The following is a 25,566-nucleotide window of genomic DNA, read 5'->3' as shown; positions in this document are numbered from 1 at the left end:
TCATTAAAGCCTGAAATAACCACTCTAACACTGTACACTCCAGCCAGCAAAGGTCACTTAATTGTGAAGTGTGGACACAAGATCATACACTATGTGTATATGTGCATGTGCGTATGTGAATCTATGCCCATGTGTGTTGTGTGTGTTGTTACGTATCCTGTAACTGGATCACTTACCAGCAAAGATAGAGAGGTCCGCTGAAGTCTGATGGTACCATTTTCAAACGTTTTTATTTATAAAGGGGCACAAAAGTAAGGTTAATACAAACATTCAGATACCATAAGTTGTCAATACTCAATCTAAAGCGCAGGTATAGTAATAACCAATAAGAAATAAACTCTATCATTGTCTAGGGGTAATGTATATATTGTCCGCTGTATATCTGAAAGTCTCTTGCGGTCACTGCAGTTCCACCAGCTGCCGTCTTTTGTGGTGTCGCGTTGGTGCACTTTGTTAGAGAGAGAGAGAGAGAGAGAGATAGAGATTAAATGAAACAATTACCCGGTGGGTTTTTCCAACCTTTAGGAGTTCGATTCGTCGGAGTCTCGTTGGGGAATGGACGCTCACTTGTGGCCTCCCCTGTAGCTAAGCCGTTCTTTTGTGGTGAGGTCGCCAATCCCAGGCAAGGAAAAGACGCACACGAACCCCACCACCGGCTGTCGCTATTAAACGCTGTCACAGGATTTCTAGCGTGTCTTCTGGTGCGTCTGGGGGGGCCGTCTTTACAACCCCTCTATCTGAACTCACGGGGTCTCAGATGTCAATCAGGTTGGGATGATGCAATCTCTCTCCATCTCTCCACCCACGTTGCCCTGAGGGTATACACATAGTACAGTTCCCAATTCACAAAGGTGTCTCCACGAGACAATGACCACAGTCGCCAGCTTTGCCTCGCCGTGAAACGAGGGACACCGCACGTATCTCTCTCTTCTCTTGGGTCACTGACCCCCCCTTCACTAGGGCTCTGGCGATTCTCACAAAGGAGGGGGGCTGGGATCATAACAGTGTATATACACATATGTGCTTGTGGTATATATGCGTGTGCGTGTGTGTGTGTGTATATAGCATTAGGACAAGAACTATTAGGATGGGAAACAGCTTCTTCCCCCACACACATAAGACTTATGAACTCCCTGCCACCACCCAGATCTCATTATGCATGATGCGCCAATAGCAATATACTATTTGTCTTTTAACTTGTTCTGTAAATGCACCTTATTATTTGTTAATCTGCTAGTGGTAATGTTACTTTATGTTGAGTTATATGTGCTGTGTTGTGAACCTTGGTCCAGAGGAACGTAGTTTCGTTTGGCGATATACATGTGTACAGATGAATGCAATAAACTGGACTTGAACTTGATCAAAGTGGCCAATACCTTTGCAATATAATTCCACTTGCTATGTGGTTGTGAAAAGTTAGAGGCTTGTTGATTACTCACCGGTGGAGACGTAAAGGTAGATAGTAGATGAAGTGGACTGGAACAGTGCTCAAAGTTCAAGGTAAATATATTATCAAAGTACATATATGTTATCATATACAACCCTGAGATTCATTTTCTTGCAAGCATAATCAATAAATCTATAATAGAATCACTGAAAGACCATATCAACTTGGGCGTTTGATCAGTGTGCAAAAGATGACAAACTCTGCAAATACAAAAATAAATAAATAATAATAATGAATAAATAAGCAATAAATATCGTGATTGTGAGATAAAGAGTTCATGAAACAGAGTCCATAGGTTGTGGGAACATTTTAATGATGGGGCAAGTGAAAGTAAGTGAAGCTATCCCTTTTGGTTCAAGAGCCTCATGGGTGAAGGGTAATAACTGTTCCTAAACCTGGTGGTGTAAGTCCTGAGCTCCTGTACCTTCCTCCTGATGGCAGCAGCTGGAAGAGAGCATGACCTGGATGGTTGGAATCCCTGATATGGATGCTGCTTTCCTGCAACAACACTTCATGTTGATGTACTCAATGGTGGGCAGGGCTTTACCCGTGATGGACTAGGCCATATCCACTACCTTTTTGTCAGATTTTCTGTTCAAGGGCATTGGTGTTTCCATACCAGCCTGTAATGTAGCCAGTCATGAGACTCTTCACTACATTTCTATAGGAGTTTGTCAAAGTTTTGGACGTCATGCCAAATCTTCACAAACTCCTCAGGAAGTAGAGGCACTGCCATGCTTTCTTCGTAATTGCACTTGCGTGCTGGGACCCAGGCAGGTCCTCAAAAATTAATAACGCTAAGAAATTTAAAGTTGCTGTTTCTCTCCACTTCTGATCCTTCAATGAGGACTGGATCATGGATCCCTGGTTTCCTTCTCCTGAAGTCAATAATCAGCTCCTTGGTCTTGCTGACACTTGTCAGCAAGACCAAGGTTATTGTTACAGCATCACTCAGCCAGATTTTCAGTCTGCCTCCTATATGCTGATTCATCACCATCTTTGATTCGGCCTGCAATGGTGCTGTCGTCAGCAAACTTGAATATGGAATTGGAGCTGTGCTTGACCACACAGTCATAAGTGTAAAGTGAGTAGAGCAGAGGGGTAAGAACACTGCCTTTGGTGCACCTGTGCTGGACATGTCATTGCCAACCAAACTGACTGGGGTCTGCAAATGAGAAAATCGAGAATCCAATTACACAAGGATATCTTGAAGCTTACTGGTTAGTTTTGAGGAGATGAAGGTATTGAATGCCAAGCTGTAGTTAATAAAGAGCATCCTGATGTATGCATCTTTGCAGTCCAGATGTTTCGGGGTTGAATGAAGAGCCAATTAGATGACACCTCCTGTGGACCCGTTGCTCCAGTAAGTAAATTGGTGTGGATCCAAGTCACCTCTCAGGCAGGAGCTGATATGTTTCATCATCCTATCAAAGCACTTCATCACTGTGCTACTGGACTATAATCACTGAGGCAGGTTTCGACGTTCTTAGGCACAGGTATAATTGAAGCCTACCTGAGACTAACGAACTGAGAGGTTAGAGATCTTAGTGAATACTCAAGCCAGTTGATGAGCACAGGTCTTTAGTACTTGGCTAGGCACCCCATTAGGCCTAATGCTTTTCATAGGTTCACCCTCCTGAAGGCTGCTGGAACGTTGACCTCAGAGACTGAAATCACAGGATCAGTCTGAAACCCAGTAAATGACCTTGTGGTTTTGAAAGCTGAACAGACTTCCTTTTTGCTATCAATAATTTAGTCTGTATATTTAATATTTGGTTGTAAGTACTTGGAAGTCCACTACTGATGCTCATGGCACCTCCCTTTTTTTTTGCCCTTTACCTGATCCTAGCTGTCTTTGTTAACATACTACCCCAGCCCTGCAAATTTTATAAGACAATCTTTCATGCTCCACCAATTCTCTTCAACCTTCCCTGGCACTTGCATCCTCAGTTTGTTTCAAAGTCAAAAGTCAAGTTTATTCTCAGATGCACAAATACACATACACACAGGCGTGATGAAAAACTCACTTGCAACAGCATCACAGACACAGAACATCATCTAAGCAGCATTCACAGGAAAAATAAATCATAACGTATACACAATTGTACTCCAAAGTATCGTGATTACATTCTGTAAACTTGTCCATCAAGAACTGGTAATTTGATTTTCCCCATTTCTGTGATCAATGTATTAGCTTTTGCAACTTGATCTTATTCCTTGAAAACACAAGAGAGTGCAGATGCTGGAATCTGGAGTGAAAATGAACTGCTGGCCATCGTGATTGGTGTGCTTACTGACAGCACAGCAACTGATTCTGCCTACGCTTACCCGCTGTCCCACGAAACAGCCAGTGTAACCATGAACCCCTCCCAGCTTCTCCTCCCCTATTCCCATACAAAAGCCTGAAAGCATGTATTACCAAGCTCAAGGACAGGTTCTGTCCCACTGTTGTCGGACTCTTGAATGAACCTCTTAAATACTATAAAAGAACTCTTGTGTCTCCCAGTCTACTTCATTGTGGGCTCTTGCACTTCAGTTTTTCTGCCTGTACTCCACTTTCTCTGTAACATTAACACTTTATTCTGCATTTTGTGTTCCTTTTTATTACTTTGATGTACATACTTATGGATGACATACAAACAAATGCTTTTCATCGTATCTCAGTACACGTGGCAATAATAAACCATTTTCATTTCAGACTCAGATTCACATATTTATCATGTTACCTTGAAACATACAGTGAAATGCATCATTTGCTTTAACAACCCATACAACCGAAGGTTGTGCTGGGGGCAGCCTGCAAGTGTTGCCACACATTCCAGCACCAGTATAACATGCCCACAATGTTCAGCAAATCAACACAAGCAACAATAACAGCAGCAATTGTTCCACTTCCAAATTCTTCCCCATAACTTATGTGCTCATCAATTTTCAATTAATTCCTTTACCTCTTGGTGGTCTTTCCTCCGCCTTTCCACATACACAAAGCACATTGGGGGGAAAAGAGGAAATAATTGTAGACCTGACACTGAAGATGCTTTAATCTGGAGAAAAAGGAAAAAATCCCTGGAAGAGCTCATGTAATTGGAAGATTCATTTTACACTTGCATATTATCACCATTGTGGTTTCATTATTTTTTGCCATGCAGTATAGAACTATTTAACCAAATTGTTCTCATTGGTTATGCATGGTGAACTGCCAGGGATAACTGAAACATAAAATGGAGCACATGAACTCATTACTAAAGGGGGAGACAGCAGAGAATGTGTATGGACAAGATACACACAGAAGTGGGCTAATTTACAGGAGCCCAGACAACCTACTGGCATATCATTGGAACGAGGGAGGAAATCGGAGACCTGAGTGTGAGCAGTCCATCACAACTTGTAGCAAGTTCTTTCTCTGTGATCTATTTTACCGGCACAATAGCATAGCAGTTAGCACAGTCACTTTACAGCATCAGCGATTGCCAATCACAGTTCGACTGCCGCTGCTGTCTGAATGTTTACTGTGTGGGTTTCCTCTGACTGCTCCAGTTTCCCCCCACATTCCAAAGACAAAAGGTTAGGGTTAGTAGTGGACCATCCTCTCTGATTTGATTTGACAAAAACAGTGCAGTTCACAGTATGTTTTGATGTACATGTAACAAAGATAATCTTTGTCTTTGTCACTTATATATTGAAACTTACAATGAATTGAGTCATTTGTGTCAATAATCAAGAGTGCTCTGGAGGCAGCCCCCAAGTGTCGCCACACTTTCAGCACCAACATAACATGCCCACAGCTTACTAACCTTAATTGTACATCTTTGGAATGTGAATGGAAACTAGAGCACCTGGAGGAAACCCACATGTTCACAGGGAGTATCTACAAATTCCATAAGACATAGGAGCAGAATTAAGCCATTGGGTCATTGAGTCTGCTCTGCCATTCAGATGTGGCTGATCCTTTTTTCCCCTCCTCAGCCCCACTCCCCGGTCTTCTCCCCATCACCTTTGATGCCATGTCCAATCAAGATCTTATCAGTCTCTGCCTTAAATACACCCAACTGCCCGGCCTCTTCAGCTGCCTGTGGTAAGAAATTCCACAAATTCACCACCTTCTGACTAAAAAAATGTCTCCGCATCTCTCTTCTAAATGATCACCCCTCTGTCCTGATGCTGTGGCCTCTTCTCCGAAACTTCCCCACCATGGGAAGTATCCTTTCCACATCTCCTCTATCTTGGTCTTTCAACATTCGAAAGCTTACAATGAGATGCCCCCCATTCTTCTAAATTCCAGTGAGTACAGACCCAGAGCTGACAAACATTCATCATATGATAACACTTTCATTCCCAGAATCATCCTTGTGAACCTCCTCTGAGCCATTTCCAATGCCAGCACATCTTTTCTTAGATGAGGAGCCCAAAACTGTTCACAATACTCAAGACAGTGTCAGGAATTGAACTGTGATCACTGGCACTATAAAGTGTTGCCATCCTAGTCAATCATACATTCAGATGTGGCACAGTGACAATCCAGAGGGTATTACCAGTGAAGACATTTTAAATTTGGATCCACAGCACAACTGATATATACAGGATTGTGATATATGGTGCATAATTGTTTTGCTATTTTATTTAGAGGTACATCCAGCCCAATGAGATGTGCCACCCAACAACTCACACAGAGAGTGGTGTGTGCCTAAAATGGACTACCAGGGCTGGTGGTGGAGGCTGTTAAAACTAATCCAGGAAGATAACTCATGCATGTTCGTTTTTACTTCAAGTTTGCGCAGATATCACGTGGCGGCGTAATGCTTTTCCATATAACCTGCAATACAGCTATTAATGCATCAATGTAACTCTATTACAGTGGATGTGGCATGCAAGTTGTGGATAGATCCCCAATCAAGTTAAGACATACAAAAAAGCTGGATTAACTCAGCAGGTCGGGCAGCATCTGTTGAAAGGAGCAGTCAACGTTTCGGGTCGAGACCCTTCGTCAGGACTCACCTGCTGAGTTCATCCAGCTTTTTTGTACGTCTTGATTTGACCACAGCATCTGCAGTGCACTTTGTGTCCCCAATCAAGTTGTTGTCTCAGCTAATAGCATCCCCACAGAGCTAATGTGGCTTATTGGTTGCTGTATCTCACTGTTACAAATGTCATTTTCTCAGGAGTTATCTTGTCTCTAGTATAATCTTTTAGTTAGATATCTGCAGGCTTCAGTTCAGTATCTTTGAATTGCCATTCAGACTCATTTTGTGGTATGACTGAAACAGCTGAGTCATTGTCCAATTCCATTTTAATTAATTTGCCGTTCACTTCTGGTGTAAGCTACATTGCTTGGTTATTGTTAGCTTTCACATTGTAAATCTCAAAGCTACTCAGTTCTGTGTCATTTTCATCATTATCATATTTTTGACCTACAGCATGCAGATCAGTCCTCTTTGAAACTGCTACTGATTTTTTTTTTAGCTTTTTCTCTTCCCTGTGCAGTCCATATATTTTTGTCTGCCTCGCATGGCTCTTTTTAGACATTGTAATTTCGTTCACACTCACTTTCATTCCTGACTGCAATTCAATTTCATCTCTGTCTGCTATTTCCATTGATACAGCTATTTTAACTGTTCCTTTAAATGTAAGTTGTGCTTCAGTTAGGGGCCATTTTTTAATGCTTTCTTTACTCCACAAAACTCCACAAGCTAAATGCTCTCTCAGTGCACCATTAATCCCATTACCAAACTGACAGTGTTCAGACAATGAACCAATTCAGCCACATGCTGAAATGGATTCCCCTACCTTTTGATTCAGATTATGAAACCAAAAGTGCTCTGCAATCAACAATGATTTTGGTTCTAAATGCTCCTGCATTACTTTCATGATATCAGCCAAGTTCATTTTGGCAGATTTGGTTGGAGCAGTCAAATTTCTAAGCAAAATTGGCACCTGCTTCTCATTGGCTATTTCATTTGCTTCAATGTAGCCAGCTATTTGTACTTTTTTATTAAATGATTATTATCACCTGGTACTCACTGTTTATGAATTCGTGAATTCTTTTTACTGCCTTTTTTTAAATACTGGATCATCTTTACTTTTGCGAAGAAGGCATTCTGCTCTGAAGAAGAAAATAGTGCTGCCCTTTTTTTTTTAACGCAACAGTTTCTAGAGATTTTTTTTAACTCTAACATCTCACTGCTCCAACAAGTGGTTAGTTGTCTCAGTTTCCTTTTAAAAATGCCTCGTCACCACTGTCATAACTTAAATCATAAAAACTAATTGAAATAAAAATAAGGCAACCGGGAGACAGATCTTATATGTTTGTCTTTACACTCAAGTGATGTACACAGATATCACTTGGTGGCATAATGAATTAGGCCATATATGTACTTTTTATATATAACTCACAATGCCTAAACAATATATGTACAATATTACTCAAATTATTGAAAAATTAAATACACAACAGAAGCAGATATAATAGTGGTGTTTAAGAGGCACATGAATATGCAGGGAATAGAGGGATAGGAATCATGCAGGCTGAAAATATTTAGTTTAATTCGGCATCATGTTCAGCATAGACATTGTGGGCAAAAAGGCATGTTCGCCTGCTGTACTGTTCTGTGTTTTAATTATTTATTTCAAAATCAACATAGAGATACAGTGGCCCACCAAGCTGCAGCATTCCGCAAAACTATCAATTTAACCCGAGCCTAATCACAGGACAATTTGCAATAGCCAGTTAACCTGCTAACTGTTATGTCTTTGGATTGTGGAAGGAAACCGGAGCATCTGGAGGAAATCCATGCAGTCACAAGGAGAATGTACAAATTCCTTGAAGATGGCAGCAGGAATTGAACCCCGGTCCGTGATTGCTGGCACTGTAAAGTGATCATGCTGACTGCTACACTACTGTGCACTCTCTTGCATCCTTGTCCTTATTGTGGAGATGTGTGTTGTTACTTATTTATTTTAATAGTACCGAGACAGATCTGTTTGCCATCCAGGCTGATGCATTAGAGCATCAAGGTAGTGGAAAAGGATGTTCAAGAGAGTGCAGTTAGTCAAATAATTTGCAAGGACTGCGGTGAAGTAGGTTGAGAGATCGTGAGTTCTCATCTTATAAGATGTCCACTAAGACGCAGAACAAGGAGAGAGTATCAAGAAGGAAAAAAGAGCAAGTGCATTAGAGATGTCGGCTCTGCCGTGCATCTAAAGAAGGGAAAGGACAGACCATGTAAGCCAGACAAGGTCACATACTGCATGTGTGGGAATGACCATAAGCCCTGAGGTTGGCTAAAAACAGGAAGAAGGGTCATTTAATGTCCTCTGTGTTGTGAGTCACATCTGCTATTCCCTCGCATTCTTGGTCCATCAGATTTCTGAATGGTTCATGAATACTACCTCACTATTACTCTTTTGCACTGTTTGTTTATTTCTGTAACACCAACATTCACAACATATTTCAGTGACAGTAAACTGATCTGTTTCTTCTCAGCACGTGTTACTCAATGATCTTGTAAAGTTCACCTAGCACTTTCCCAGCCTGTCACATTGAGCTACGAGCAGCTGGAATGTGTATACAAGTAAGAATAATGAGGGGAGCCCAGGTGTCTTGTCTCTGTCATCTGGCCTTTGTGCTGCTGCAGAGAGCATGGGCTTGAGAGTGTTCAGAGACCCTCTGTAATGAGGGTAAATTTCCACACGCCCAATCCCTCCCATTGCTCAGGTTTCCTCCCACATCCCAAAGGCATGCACCACAGCTAATTGGTTACTGCAGACTGCCCCTGCTGTAGGTGGATGGGAATATTAGAGAGAAATTTTAAGGTGGCACAGTAGCATAACAGTTAGCATAATGATATTACAGCACCTGTGACACAGGCTCATTTCCGCCTCTATCTGTAAGAAGTTTGTGCGTTCTCATTCTGACTACATATGTTTTCTTCAGATGCTCCAGTTTCCTTCCATGTTCCAAAGACATGGGTTAGTAGGTTAATTGGTAATGTAGGTGTGATTGGGCGGCGCGGGCTCTTTAGGCCACAAGGCCCTATTACCATGCTCAGCTTGCCCATGCTATCTTCCCAACCAGCAGTCAATAAGTCTTGAGTCCCAGAACAGACTGCACAGCATAAGGCTGGTTGGTCAGAGTGCAGGAGTGCTTTCTCATTGGGCCAAAAAGAGCTGTTACCAGACTGTATCTCTAAATCATATATGTCAAACTCAAGGCCCGCGGGCCAAATCCGGCCCGTGGTGGAATTATCTTTGGCCCGATAATATCTAATTACTATTAAAGCTGGCCCCAGTAATCGAAGCGCCTATGGCGTATGATATGGCTAATGCTGAGTTTATTCAGGTACCAGGTTTTCAGGGTTTTTAGTGTTTATTCGGTAGTCTTCTTCATAAGAAACGGAATTTGTAAAGTGAAACACTTTGTAGTTATAGCAGAGACTGAGGCACATGAGAGCAGGCTGAAAAAACGGAGGCAACGAAAGCTGCGTTCACATGCGTCCGACTGATCCGGCCCGCATGAAGCTGCATTTTGCTCAATCTGGCCCGTGACCTAAAATGAGTTTGACACCCCTGCTCTAAATTTAAAAATAAAAATTAATTATAAATTTATTGTTATTCAACCATACACATGTACACATCAAACAAAACAATGGACCAGGGTGAGTACATATAACTCACATACCATAAATAAGGTGCATGACAGTTACATGAAAACATGGGGCTTGGGATTGATGAGAATGCTCTGAAAGCAGAATTAAGCTTGTTGTGTTGTACAAAAAACATTCAAATTTAATGGTGCAAATTCCTTATAGAGAAGTACAAGTATCAGAACTGTTTCTGGAAATGTTTGCAAACCTGCCCTTCTAATCAGAATTTATTCCTTTTTCAGGCACAGGGTTGACATCCCGAGGTACAAAACTAGGAAGTCCAGTCGAGGAAGCTATTGAGAACGTCATCCAGCGTGTGACACAAGATGGTTCCCAGCAAATGGCCATAGAGAAGACAATAGAAGATGTCATAGCCAGTGTAACGGTTACTCACCCTGACAGCCCCCTAACCCCTCTCTCGGGCAAAAGCTACAGTCAAGAAAGGTGCCAGAACAAGCGAGCAGAAACCCCCCCTGCCCAATCTGTGGGAATAAATGACTTCCCGGAGGACAGTCAGTTATCTCCTGATAAACAGACCATAGCAGCCAGCCACCGACTTAAGAAGGATCGGATTGAAGCCATGCAGTGTCAGGCAAGGAGAATGTGCAATTTTGACAAAATATTAGCCACCAAGAAGAACTTGGACCATGTCAATAAGATTCTGAAAGCCAAAAAGTTGCAAAGGCAGTCACGGACAGGTAACAACATCATCAAGCGTAAGCGGGGCAGGCCCCGGAAGAGGGAGCTGTGCCTCCCTCTGCCCATCACGGCCCCTCCAACCCCTCCAGAAGTGGACAGTTTTCCCAAGGAGCAGAGCGAGAGCGTGGAGAAGGCCGGAGAGCCCGACACAATCATGGACGTTATCGAGTCAGTACTACAGAGTGTGAACCAGCAGCAGTCGGAGCACAGGAAGGGGGTGAAGCGGAAAAGGCACTGCGAGGATGAGTAAGTTTCGTACCTTGCTCCAGTCTCTGGGCTGTTGAAAGGTTAGACAAAAGTGTTTACATCTGGGACACATTGCTTGAAAGGATACCCTTGATATGTCATAACCCATAGAGGTAGGGCTTTTCTCCTTGGAGAGAAGGATGAGAGGCAATTTGTTAGAGGTGTACAAGATGTTAACAGTGCCACAGTCGGCTGTGGAGTCCAAGTTATTGATTATTTTTAAAGTAGTTGTTAGGTTCATGATCAGGGATACCAAAGGTTATAGAGAACAAACAATGGAAAATGGAGTTAAAAGAGGAAGTAAATCAGTCATGACTGAATGACTTAGCAGGCTCGATGGACAAAATGGCCTATTCCGCTACTATGGCTTATGAGAGGCATAAATCAAGTGGACAGCCAGTGCTTTTTTCCCAGGGGTGAAAATAGTTAATAGAAAGATGTTGGGAAGAAATGATAACGGAATGTCAGAGAGTGCTTTTTTTATACAGTTGTGGGTATGTGCAACACCAGAGGTAGTGGTAGAGTCAGATACATCAGGGACATTTAAGAGACTGTTAGATAGAAGTAAAAATGGAGAGCGTTGTGGGAGGGAAGGGTTAGATTGGTCTTGAGTAGGTTAAAGAATTTGCATAATATCATAGGCCAAAGCACCTGTTCTAATCTGTACTGTGTTCTATGTTGGGAACCAAGTACTGGAAGGTAAGATTTGCCTGAAGGTTTCTTTAGGCCAGTGTGTCTTTGTGTCCTGTAAGATTCTGTGATTTTCCACCCTCCTCACCAGGAGGTATTGATCTCTTTGGAGGGTGAGGTATCTCCTACATGGGGATTGGGCTGCACGGTGTTGCTGCTGCTTTACAACTCCAGGCAGTGGGATTCAATCCTGACCTTTTCTGTCTCTGCAGAGACACAAGGACTACAGATGTTGGAATCTGGAGCAATGAACAATCTGCTAGAGGCAGCTTCTGTGAAGAGAAATGGGCAGTTAACTATAAGACCCTAAGACATAGGAGAATTAGGTCATTCAGCCCATCAAGTCTGCTCCACCATTCCATCATGGCTGATCACAGATCCTACTCAACCCACTATATCCTTTGATGCCATGATTAATCAGGAAACTTATCAGTTTCCATTTAAATATACCCATGGCCTCCATGGCAGAGTATTCCACAGATTTACTACTCTCTGGCTAAAAAAAATTCCACCTTACCTCGGTTCTAAAAGATCACCCCTCAATTCTGAGGCTGTGTCCTCTAGTTCTGGACACCCCCACCATAGGAAACATCCTCTCCAATCCACCTTATTTAGTTCTTTCTACATTCGGACGGTTTCAATAAAATCTCTGCCCCCCGCCCCCACATTCTTCTAAATTCCAGTGAGTACAGGCCCAAAGCTGCCAAACGCTCCTCATAAGTTAATCCTTTCATTCCTAGAGTCATCCTCTTGAACCTCCTCTGGACTCTCTTCAATGGCAACACATCCTTTCTGAGATATGGGGCCCAAAACTGTTAACAATATTCCAAGTGCAGCCTGATTAGTAGCTTATAAAGGCTCAGCATTATCTCCTCACTTTTATATTCTATTCCCCATAAAATAAATGGCAACATTGTATTCGCCTTCTTTACCACAGACTCAACCTGTGAATTAAATTTCTGGAAGTCTTGCACGAGGATTCTTATGTCCCTCTGTACCTCTGATGTTTGAATTTTCTCCCCATTTAGATAATAGTCCGCAGTATTGTTCCTTTTACCAAGGTGCATTATCATACTATAGTGGACCAGACCAGATGAAGGTTGTCAACTTCCAGTACCTAATAGAGAGTCCATTGAGTGTATGTTCATGGTCTTCTGCTGCTGTAGCCCATCTACTTCAAGGTTTGATGTATTGTGTATTCAGAGAATGTGTGGTTATTTGAGTTACTGTCACCTTCCTGTCAGCTTGAATCAGTCTGGCCATTCTCCTCTGACCTCTCATTAACAAGGCATTTTCACCCATGGAACTGCCGCTCACTGGATTTTTAAGTTTTCACACCATTCTCTGTAAACTCTAAAGATTGTTGTGTGAAAATCTCAGTAAGTCAGCAATTTCTGAAATACACAAACCACCCAATCTGGCACCAACGATCATTCCAGTCAAAGTAACTTAGATTATATTCCCCCCCCCCCCATTCTGATAATTGACTTCAACTGAACCTGTTGACCATGTCTGCATGCTTTTATACATTGAGGTGCTGCCACATGATTGGCTGATTAGATATTTGCATTAGGTATACTTAATAAAGTGTCCACTGAATGTATGTCTTGCACTGTGGAATTGGCGAGTAGCATGAGTCTGTGGTTTATGCCAGTGTTGTTGCTTCAGATCATAAAGAAATTTGCCTTACTCTCTCTCCCAAAATGAGCTACACTGCCATTCTTCAGAACTCTTCTGCAATTGGCCCAGGAGCTAGCAAAGCTTGCCAGAATCCACCAGGCAAGTCAGAATATCAGTCAAGGGTGAGATTTGAAATGAATTCAAGTTCTCTGGGTAACTGGCCTAACAAACTCCATTGAGTGAACAGTGAGTGCAGGCTGGCCCTCGACCAGGAATGTGTGGACTGTGGGCCCTCGAGCTCTGACAGTCTAACCCTTTTCAGCTCTGAGCCCATTTGCATTTGTGCTCTCTGTGGTGTCCCTTTTGAATATTGGATGTCTAGACAAAAGACAAGGCTGCTTTTGGCATTGTGGCTTTGTGGGTAGTTGAATCCAAAATCAAAGTGCCTGAGATCTGTCAGCATTTGCATTCTGGACTATCTGACAAGTAATGTTTTAAATTGCAAAAGAGACCCCCAAGACTTTGAATCTTTTTTTTAATAATAAATTAGATTTGAACTGAACAACTGCATGTACGCACTGTGGTCATGAGGAAACATACTAAATAGTTACAGTTTGTGGTAAACCATGTATACCTGTCTGGACACGCCCCTCTGCTGACTGCTCCTGTGGCTCCTCCCACAGACCCCCTATAAAGGCGATTGGAGGCACTGCTCCTCCCTCAGTCTCCAAGATGTCGTGCTCCCTTTTGCTGTTAATAAAAGCCTATCGTTCACCTCCCGTCTCCGAGAGTTATTGATGGTGCATCACAGTTGTATTAAAAAAAATACAAACAAGTAATTGTTAAACTGCAGAGAAATATATACATCCTGAAATGCTTTTTCTTCACAACCATCCACGAAAACAGAGGAGTGGCCCCAAAGAATAAATGACAGTTAAATGTTAGAACCAAAGTTTCCTCTCCCCTCCAGTTCTCCTTCCTTCTGCGTGTTAGCGGCAGCAAGCAGCAATCTTCCCCCCCACCCCGGCAAAAAAAAGTATCAGCACCCACCACTGAGCACTCAAGTGTGAGCAAAGCAACAGCAAAGACACAGACTTGCAGTTACCCCAAAGGTTACTTGTTCACCCAGTATTTGACATACCACAGGCGCGCGCTCTCTCCCTCTCTCTCTCTCTCTCTCTCTCTCTCTCTCCCCCCCCCCCCCCCCGGCAAATGTGTATCATGCTGCGGGGCCATATTAGTTTTGTTTGCTCTCCATGTTGAAACTATTTCATGTCTTCCTCTATTTTGGATGGCTGTAAACTGGCTGAACAACTTGCTCATCACAGCAAAAGGGGAGATGTAACAAACAACTCGCTTGTTTATAATGTTAAAAGTCTGTAGCATCGCTTTTTCTGAGCTCTGTGCTCAAAGATCTTGGGTCTCTGGGCACACAGCCTTAGATCTTCCATTTCCCACAGCACACCGATCTCCTGCCCGGATACCGACCTTCGATCCACCGGTCTCCTGAGCCATGAGATCTCGACCCTCCGAAGCTGAGCTGAGCTCTTAGGCCGAGCCCTTGGCGTGCCGAATAATGACCAGTCGTGAAACCCCGAGAGCGGGTCCCATGCCCGCAAAGAACTGTAGTCAGTGTGTAACTCCAGATCAGGGTCTTCAAAAGAACCCTGAAAGGGAAAAATAGAGATATAAAAATGGAAATAGAGGTCTTTTCGAAGATGCAAGCAAAGGAGTCGCAGTTAAATGCTATTCTCCTAACCAGTCTGATCTAAGAATTAAACAATCCAATCCAATATCTAGTTATAATACTGTTAAATATTCTATGCAGTCCTGTGTAGGTCTGTGGTCTAGTGTAGCTTTCTCTGTTGTTTTTTTTTTACGTAGTTCAATCTAGTTTTTGTACTGTGTCATGTAACACCATGGTCCTGAAAAACGTCTCATTTTTACTATGTACTGTACCAGCAGTTATGGTCAGAATGACAATAAAAGTGATGACTAAAACTTGCGGCTTTGTTTCCTGCAACCAGCTCCCCTGAGTTGTCCTCCGAAGTGGCTGGCCCAGCAGATACTGCAGAGAAGACAACATCCCCGGAATCTGCAACACCACCTCCTCAACTACCCATCCAGAGGGAAAAGAAGGCCCCTCGTCCTCCAAAGAAAAAATACCAGAAGGCAGGACTATACTCTGATGTCTACAAGGTCCCCGAGTAAGTGTACTCAGCAAAATCTTATATTGCTTTTTTTTTAATGTCCCAGATTTGTTGTCTTTTGAAACCAAACTCCTTGGCCGTCTCAGGTAAATACGGTAATATCTCTGTGAAGTGCATGTGTATCATACTGTGGCGACCCACTTTCTGCGCAGGCGAACCGGCTCACAAATAGCCAGCATGCGGGGAGAGACTTTGGTAATGCACCTCTGACGTCATTTCTGCCCAGACAGCCTCTTGTACGTCTGGGACAAACAGTCGGGATGCTGCTTCTTGGTCGACACCGGAGCGGAGATCAGCGTCTTGCCCCCGACGGGGTACAACACCCACAACAGGAAGCCAGGACCCACCCTGAGGGCCGCAAACGGCAGCACGATATGGACCTATGGCACCCACACAGTGCAGCTGCAGTTTGGCGCCAGCCGGTTCACGTGGGACTTCACACTGGCCGCAGTGGCCCAACCACTCCTGGGGGTGGACTTCTTGCGAGCTCACAACCTGCTGGTCGACTTGCAAGGGAAAAGACTGGTACGTGCCGAGACTTTCCAGACATTCTCCCTGGGTGAAGCCAAGTTGCCGGCCCCACACCTGGACTCCGTCACGCTGTCAGACAACAAATTCACCAGAATCCTGGCGGACTTTCCATCGATTCTGGCACCACAGTTCACAGCAGCCATGCCCAGACACGGGGTACAGCACCACATCCCGACCCAGGGATCACCCCTCCACGCCCACGCACGAAGGCTCCCCCCGGAAAAGCTCCGCCTGGCGAAGGAGGAGTTCAAGAGGATGGACACGACCTGGACTTTGCGTTCATCTATTTGGACGACATCCTTATAGCCAGCAGTAGTCGTCAGGAGCATATGTCTCACCTCCGCCAGCTCTACTCCCGCCTGCGTGATTTCGGCCTCACGATCAACCCGGCCAAATGCCAGTTCGGTCTCGATACCATCGACTTCCTGGGCCACAGGATTACCAAAGATGGGGCAACACCTCTGCCCACCAAGGTAGACGCGATTCGCCACTCTGCCCAGCCCAACACGGTCAAAGGCCTGCAGGAGTTCGTTGGTATGGTGAACTTCTACCACCGTTTCCTCCCCTCAGCAGCCCGTATCATGCGCACTTTGTACACCCTGATGTCAGGTGAAGGCAAGAACATTACTTGGGATGAGGAGGCCGCGGCCGCTTTCGTTAAAGCCAAGGAAGCCTTGGCAGATGCCACGATGCTGGTGTACCCCAGAACAGACGTTCCAGCCACCCTCACAGTGGACGCATCCAACACAGCAGTCGGTGGGGTGCTGGAGCAGCTCATCGAGGGGCGCTGGCAACCCCTGGCGTTCTTCAGCAAGCACCTACGACCACCCGAACTCAAGTACAGTGCTTTCGACTGGGAGCTGTTGGCGCTGTATCTGGCAATCGGGCATTTCAGGTACTTCTTAGAAGGCAGGCCATTCACCGCGTTCACGGACCACAAACCGTTGACCTTCGCGTTCACGAAGGTGTCCGATCCCTGGTCAGCTCGCCAGCAGCGACATCTGTCCTACATCTCCGAGTACACGACGGACATCCAGCATGTCTCGGGGGAAGGACAATGTCGTGGGGGACACCAGACCAGCTATCCTGGCCCTGCCCCTGGGGGTGGACTATGCAGCACTAGCGGAGGTGCAGCAGGCAGACAATGAGATACCCAGCTACAGGACCGCAATCTCGGGTTTGCAGCTGCAGGACTTTCTCGTAGGCCCAGGTGAGAGGACCCTCCTGTGCGACGTGGCTACCGGCCAACCTCACCCCATCGTCCCGGCAGCCTGGAGGCGGCAAGTTTTCGACTCCATACACGGTTTGGCGCACCCATCTATCAGGACAACCATCTGGCTGGTCTCCAGCAAGTTTGCATGGCACGGACTTCGCAAGCAGGTCAGTGAATGGGCCAGAATGTGCGCACAGTGCCAAACAGCCAAGGTGCAGCGGTACACTAAAGCCCCACCGCAGCAGTTCAAACCCACCCACCGGAGGTTCAACCACGTTCATGTGGATATCGTGGGCCCCCTAGCAGTGTCCTGAGGGGCGCGGTACCTCCTAACTATGGTAGACCAGTACACGAGGTGGCCAGAGGCGGTCCCGCTCACCGACACATCTGCCGATTCCTGCGCCCGAGCACTGATCGCAACCTGGGTAGCACGTTTCGGGGTACCGGCCCACATTACCTCCAACAGAGGCGCCCAGTTCACCTCCAGCCTGTGGTTGGCTGTGGCCAGCCTGTTGGGAACGCAGCTACACCACACAACTGCCTACCACCCACAGTCGAACGGACTGGTGGAACACTTACACCATCACTTGAAGTCAGCTCTCATGGCCCGCCTGAGAGGTCCTAACTGGGTGGACGAGCTTCCCTGGGTCCTGCTTGGAATTCGCACAGCGCCCAAAGAGGATCTGCACGCCTCGTCGGCCAAGTTGGCATATGGCGCGCCCCTGGCCGTCCCAGGAGAGTTCATACCAGCCTCAAGGGGGCAAGAGGAAGAACCCGCAGCAGTCCTGGACAGGCTACGCGAAAGGCTCGGCAACCTGGCCCCCGTACCAACTTCACAGCACGGACGGACCGCAACCCATGTACCCAAAAACCTGCAGAACTGTAAGTTTGTGTTTGTACGAAGGGGCGGACACCGGGCACCGCTACAGCGGCTGTATGAGGGGCCGTTCAGGGTGATCAACAACAACGGGTCCACGTATGTTCTGGACATTGGGGGGAAAGAGGAGGTTTTCACGGTGGACCGACTCAAATCAGCCCATGTGGACTTGGCACAGCCGGTCGAGTTTCAGGCACCGCGGCGCAAAGACAGACCTCCCAAACAGAGGCTGATCCAGACTGGACATTGGGGGGTGTATCGCCGGTTCTGGGGGGGGGTGCGGGTTATGTGGCGACCCACTTTCTGCGCAGGCGAACTGCCTCACAAATAGCCAGCGTGCGGGGAGAGACTTTGGTAATGCACCTCCAACGTCATTTCCACTCAGAGAGGGCGGGTGCTAGGGATTAAATGCCAGCGCTGCGAAGTTTGAATAAACTAGTCTCGAAACGACTTACCGACTGCGTGTCGTTATTTCAGCGCTGTGTGTAGCACATCACTACAATGCTATAAAATATGAATTATCACTAATTAAAAATAAAATCCTGGGAATGGGTCGTACAGCTCAGGTGATGATGGGTAAAGCTCTTTGGTTGTCCCCAGGATAAATTTCTGAATCATGAACCTTTCACTCTTGGTGCTCAGGGAGTGACAATAGTTTTTAAGGCAACACACACACAAAATGCTGGAGGAATTTGTTCTTCTGGTTTAAGATGGCGCTGGTGAAACACAGCAACGCCTTACTGGCAGCAAACAAATCTACTGACTACTCTTATTACTAAAAAAATATATCAGCATGTACACACTATTAAAAAAGTGATATAAAGTGCTTACAGTGCAGTGACGGGGGTAACAAGTGAAGGTGGGCATGATGGGGCTAACTAGAAGGTTGATCAGATTAACTGCCTGGGGGAAGAAATTATTAAGATGTTGTGAAGTTTTTGTCTTAAGATCCTATAGCACTTTTCAGTAGGGAGCTTTTGGAAAAGGCAACGACAGAATGGCCTGTTACCATGCTGTATCTCTAACTAAAATCAATAAAATTTAAAAAGGGAGAATAATACAAAAATATAAAGTCAGAGACTAAAGTACAAGTAAAAAGAGCATAGATATATAAATACCAACATGTATTTACAATTTAAACAGCATTATAAAAAGAGATATAAAGCGCAGTGACGGGGGTAACAGATAGAGGGGGCTGGGAGTGGAGCTAACTAAAACGGTTGATCAGATTAACAGTCCGCAATGATTTTTCTTGCCTACTTCTTTGTCCTGGACACAAGTAAGCATAGCTATAGCTGAGCCATTGATGATGCTACCCTGCTTTGCTCATCTCTTGAACTAAGCAGCTTGTTTCCCAGTCTTCAGTATCTCACTGAATTGGGACACAGTACTCTCCTGGCAAATGTGTGTCATGCTGCAGGACCATACTAGTATCGTTTGCTCTCCACGTTTGAACTATTTCATGTCTTCCTCTATTTTGGATGGGTGTAAACTGGCTGAGCAACTTGCTCTTCTTCTCTGCTGAGAGTACACAATGGAGTTTGGTGCACACATGAACACCAAACTCCCCGATTCATTGCTGACACAGGCTGCAGGTGGGAAGCAGGGAACAGAGGATTTCTTGCTTCACCCTCTTTTTACACACCCTTATTATGGCTCACTGATTTTCCTGCCTCAGTTCATTGTCAGTTGAGTCAGTAATGCAGAATAAAATATCTTCTTTCCCTCCCCTGATGTAGTGTTGGTCTGTTACATCCCTGGTGTTTTTACTGTGGACCCACCGTGTTCTTGCTGTTGCAAGAATGGGTAGGTCAGAAGCAAACTTGTCACTGAATTTAAGTTTTAAAGATGAATATAAAAGAATGAGTAGTGCAAATGAGAGGTAACTTCATAGAATTTTACAAGATGATAAGAAACATGGATAGTGTGGACAGCCAGAGACTTTTTCCCAAGGTGAAAATGACTAATATAAGGGGGCATAATTTTAAGGTGATAGGAATACAGAGGTAACATTTACACAAAGAATGCATGGAATGGTGGTAAAGGCATCATGAGCAGATACATTAGGGACATTTAAGAGACCTTTAGGTGGTTTGTCCATTGTTGTCAATGAAGACCTCAACACCATTAATGATGATGTTGAGACTAGCGCTTGATTTGGATTTAAGTGAGGGAGAGTTGCGCAGCATCAGCCTCGCTCTCTCTTCCCAATTCCCATCTGGATCCAGTGGCAAGACAAGAGTCGAGACAGCGGGAGATGGGACTAGGCACAGTGGATGACCAGGATGTCTTCTGTGCCTTGTCGTGCTCTACGTGTTCCACGACGCTTGCAGAGACTGCCTTCTTGACTGTTGAACCTTCCATTGGTCTCGTCCACTCAGTCCGCCGGAGTCTGTCTTCGCATGCTGGGATAGACAACTCCCTAACTCACTGAGGGTTTTAGACCCGTCGGCTACCCTCACCTGGTTTAGCCAGATTGTCGAAGCCGTTGCCCGCTCTATCTACAGGGAGCCACACGTGAGAGCTGAATGCCAGGTGGGGACCAAAGGTGGACAAACCACCTTGAAAAGGACGTGACATGTTCCCCCACCAGAGCTGCTACCCCTCCCTGACACCCCATATACCCCGACCCTTAGATGGGCACATGGAAGAAGGAGAAAAGGACGCTATGTGGGAGGCAATGGTTAGATTGATCTTGGAGTAGGTTAAAGGTTCGATATAATATTGTGGCTTGAAAGGCCTGTACTGTTCTATGTTCTATTAGCTTTATCTGTCACATTTACGTAGAAGTATAGAGTGAAATGTGTCATTTGCATCAATGACCTACTCAGTCCACGGATTGTGCTTGGCAGCTCACAAGCGTCACTATGCTTTCAGTGCCAACATAGCGTTCACTGACCCTGACCTGTGGGTCTTTGGAAAAATGGAAGGAAACCGGAGCACCTGGAGGTAACCCACACAGTCATGGAGAAAACATACAAACTTCTTACAAAGCGCAGTGGAAATCAAACCCTGATTTGTACTTGCTGGCACTGTAGGGTGCCACGCTAACCACTATGCTATCGTACCTTCAGCTGCCCATTGCCTGCCCGTACTCTACCAAAAGATTACTGGCCTTGTTTACATGAACATCTCGGCTAATTGATTCTCCCTTTCATTTCTGACTGTGGACATAATATTGAAAATCAATTTTTTTCTCAATGCTGGAAGAGGGTCTTCTGTAACATTGGCTCCATAGAACAGCTCCAGTAATCTGGCATCTGATTGTTTTGCTGTCCTGATGACTGGCATCTGGCTCATTTGCCAGTCCAAATGTGAGCCACTTGTTCAGTATGAGGCTAGGGCCAAGCTCTAGGTGGTTGGCTGGGTTCGTGGTTGCAGTTGGGAAAGCCAGGGTGGTCAGGAATGTTGATAGATTTACAGCTGGATGCCCTACTTCCTTAAACTGATTGGAAAATTTATTACACTGCTCTGTAGCATGTAAATAAAAGTACATTTGGGAGCCCAACATCCAGTAATCTGGAAAATGTTGTGTCTAGTGATATTGATCCAGAGGCTCTTTGGAAGTCAAGAATGACGCATAAAACTTGGTGATTATGGCTGTTTTATGCATTATGAAACAATACACGAACAATGAAAAGGACAAAAAAAATGTGGTCGTCTCATACTCAGACTAGAGGTAAGAGCATTCCAATGATAGCAATTAACCTAAGAAATAGCCAGGTACAAATGGCTGCAGAAAAACTGAGAAAATACAGTTTCAACTTACTAGTAAAAGTCCTGAACGATTGCACATATATTGGTGATTATATGAAAATACAAGAAAGCATAGGAAAGATAAAATACAAAAATAACAGTTCTACACCCTAATCCAACAAAAATCTACGTCCAGTATGGCAAGGCTCATAATAAATAATAATCAGTGTTTTGCACTCTTGAGTATTACTCCTGCTACTAATGGCTGCCATTGTTGCTTCTAAAGTTGTCCATCTGGTGACGCCCCCCCCCCCCCCCATATGGGCATTGTTGCAAACTTCCAGTGTTATTCTTGAGAGCAGCTTTCAAAAATCATTTGTGTAGCACTGTTTGTCAAGAATTTTGGAAACAGCAACAGCTTTATCCCTGCGGCTATGGAAGGTGGTGTTATAAAAGTGTTCCTAGCAAATAGTGCCATTTTGTATGCTGTGCTTGCTAAGGTTGCACTCCAATGTGGTATTGCAGAAGAAACCATTGGCATGCAAGTCCATCAAGGTTACAGTTTAAGGGTGAAAGGTGAAATATTTAAGGAGAACCTGAAGGAGTATCTTCTTCACTCAGAAGGTGATTTGAGTGTGGAACAAGCTGCTAGCAGAAGTGATGGATGAGGTTCAAATGTAACTTTTAAGAGAAGTTTAGATAAGCACATGAATGTGAGGAGGTATGGAAGTCTATAATGCAGGTGCAAATCGATGAGACTAGGCAGAATAACAGTTTGGCATAGACTTGATGGGCAGAGGGCCTTTTTCTGTGCAGTAGTGCTCAGTGATTCGAAGAACATGGGTTTATGGTGAGAAGGGAGAAATTTAAAGGAGATCTGAAGGGCAGGATTTTTCACACGGAGGGTGTTGATTATCTAAAAGAGGGGTTCCCAATCATTTAAGCCGTGGATCAATACCATTAAGCAAGGGGTCCATGGACCACAGGTTGGACCAGAGAGCTGGTAGCGTCAGGTACAGTTAAAATGCATTTGGAGAGATACTTGGATAGGAAAGGTATAGAGGGACATGGAGGCAAATAGATTTAGAGTTGGTAGGATAAAGTCCAATTCTGTACTATGTGAGCTATCAGTGCAAGTGAATCTATGTATTCCAGAATCTGCTGTTCCGTAGCTATCTTTTGTTTCTGCTTATTTCATAGGATTTGCCAGCAAGTTGGCCTGTGCATTTTACAACTTAATCCAGTGTCAATAAAACTGATAAGAGATTAGATTTGGAGCTCATTTCCTAGTACTTATTTGGGAGTAAACTGCTGGGACGATGAAAAGTGCTGCTTGGAGAGGTGGCTGTAAAATGTTCTTGTAAAATGGTGCGCTTTTTGGGATGTTGCTCTTTTGTGTTAATGTATTCAGAAACTTTTATTCAGTGCTAGCAAATGTAAGAACCATGGGGGAGGCTGCAGCAGTGGAATTATTGCACTCTGTTCCCCGATAAATTTAAATAGCATTTATAGCTTTGCATAAGTAAACAAATAATTCATTTGCTAATCACCAATTCTGTTCTTCAGTCCAAAAAGTCGGCTGATTCTCGTGAAGAAGGAGAAGTTGGAGTACGTTCCCGGAGAGCATGACTATGGGCTCTTCCCTGCCCCGATCCACGTTGGTGAGTCTTCTGGTCTTTTCTAAGCTGGTTCTGTTTAAGTTAGTGCCCAACAAAGAAGCTGTATCTGCTGTGATGCAGGGAGCCGGGTCAAACAGTTGCTTTTGTTACTTTTTGCATCAAATAAGGATCAGTTGGTACTTAGTAACTGTGCTTTTGCATTTTAAAATTTGCAAGGTTTATCCATGTAGTTGCAATTTTAAGTAAAAATTCCTGAGTTACTTTGTTTTCCTAACTCCAGAATCTTGTATCCAATCCCCATGAAGTTCAATTTAAGTTAGATTAAGGTAAGATTAGCTTTATTTGTCACATGTACATCCAAACATATAGTTTGTTTGAAATCAAGTCAGCGAGAATTGTGTTGGACAGCCCACAAGTGTCGCCATGCTTCTGGTGCCAACATAGAATGCCCACAGCTCACTACTCCTAACCCATAAAGTCTTTGGAATGTTTTCATTAAATAATAGACTTATTTGAAAATTAGTTCCCTTAACTTCCCTAGTTTGAACAGTTTCTATTCTTTCCTTGAGTATATATTAATAGACAGGTGGCCCCCGTTTTTCGAACGTTCGCTTTACAACAGCTCGCTTTTACCAAAGACCTACATTAGTACCTGTTTTCGCTAACCAAAGAGGATTTTCACTTTTACGAAAAAAAGACGCCTGTTTTATACGTGTGTTACCCCGAGAAAGACTACCATGACCATGAAGCCTTGTGCGGGCAGTTATGCGTGTACAGGTGTACATGCGCTTGCATGTACATGCCGATTTTATTTCTCTACATCAATTTTGGCTCACTGTCTTCCGGATTTTGATAAATGAAACTATACCGTACATACAATATTTCTATTTTATATAGGCTGTATATTTATCATATCATTCCTGCTTTTACTATATGTTCGTGTTGTTTTAGGTTTTATGTGTTATTTGGTTTGATTTGGTAGGTTATTTTTTGGGTCTGGGAATGCTCAAAAAATTTTCCCATATAAATTAATGGTAACTGCTTCTTAGCTTTACGACATTTCGGCTTACAAACGGTTTCATAGGAACACTCTACCTTTGGATAGCCGGGGAAACCTGTATGTAGAATGTATTTTTTTTTTAAGATTTATTTATTACTGATGTCTTTTGGTACCAAATGTTGTAGCTCACTGGTTCTTGCAGGTGGTGATGTCTTTAATTTTTATGACCGACCATAATGATCCTGTGTATTGAAACTGAACTAGTATCACAGCATTTTTGCAAAGTTTAAGCACTGTGCAGGCCTTGAACAATATTGTGTTTTCTGGCCATTCAAGTAGAGATCAATTATTATAGCTCCATGCATCAGCATTCTGTATTTTGAGAGGACTGGAATATAAAAGCAAGGATACAATGCTGAGACTTTATAAGATGTTGGTCAGCCCACACATGGAGTATTGTGAGCAGTTTCGGGTTCCATATCAAGTTCAAGTTTATGGTTCAGCCATACATATGTATACCAAAAAATGAAACAACGTCCCTCTGGACCAAGGCGCACAACACAGTGATTATAACCTATACACAACACAAAGTATTATTACCACAAATAAATTAACAAATAATATTCGAGAAGATTGACATTTAGCATGGGGTGCATTTATGTCAAAAGTCAAAAAGTAAACAGTATAACACTACTGCCGCATCTTAAATGATAACTGGGCGGTGGCAGGGAATTCAGTAGTCTGAGCAAAGAAGCTGTCTAAGAAAGGATGAGCTGGCAATGGAGAGGGTCCAGAGGAAGTTGATGTGAATGATTTTGAGAATGAAAGGGTTAATGTATAAGGAGCATATGGTGGCTCTAGGCCTGTATTTGCTGGAATTTAGAAGAATGAGGTAAGGATTTCATTGAAACCTCTCAAACACTGAGAGGCCTAGATAGAGTGAATGTGGAGAGGATGTTTCCTATACTGGGAGAGTCTATGGCCAGAGGCCTCAGAATAGAAGGGCATCCCTTTAGAACGGAGATAAGGAATTTTTTATGGTGAGGAACCTATGGAATTCACTTCCACATATGGCTATG

The 25,566-nt window shown here is 44.1% G+C and overlaps 1 protein-coding gene across 4 annotated transcripts in view; it reads left to right on the top strand.

The window, feature by feature from the left end:
• The window catches only part of ash1l (ash1 (absent, small, or homeotic)-like (Drosophila)), a 372,059-nt gene that overhangs the window by 212,133 nt on the left and 134,360 nt on the right, over positions 1–25,566 (top strand). For all 4 annotated transcript variants that reach the window (XM_073061208.1, XM_073061209.1, XM_073061207.1 and 1 more), the window contains 3 exons: positions 10,329–11,031; positions 15,369–15,548; positions 23,435–23,529. In XM_073061208.1, the coding sequence (XP_072917309.1) occupies positions 10,329–11,031; positions 15,369–15,548; positions 23,435–23,529 (978 nt within the window). The remainder of the gene's footprint in view (positions 1–10,328; positions 11,032–15,368; positions 15,549–23,434; positions 23,530–25,566) is intronic.

The sequence above is a fragment of the Hemitrygon akajei genome, chromosome 11 (assembly GCF_048418815.1).
Source record: "Hemitrygon akajei chromosome 11, sHemAka1.3, whole genome shotgun sequence".
NCBI classification, from domain to species: domain Eukaryota; kingdom Metazoa; phylum Chordata; class Chondrichthyes; order Myliobatiformes; family Dasyatidae; genus Hemitrygon; species Hemitrygon akajei.
Note: the sequence above shows the minus strand (reverse complement) of the source record. Positions and strands in the feature narration are given on the sequence as shown.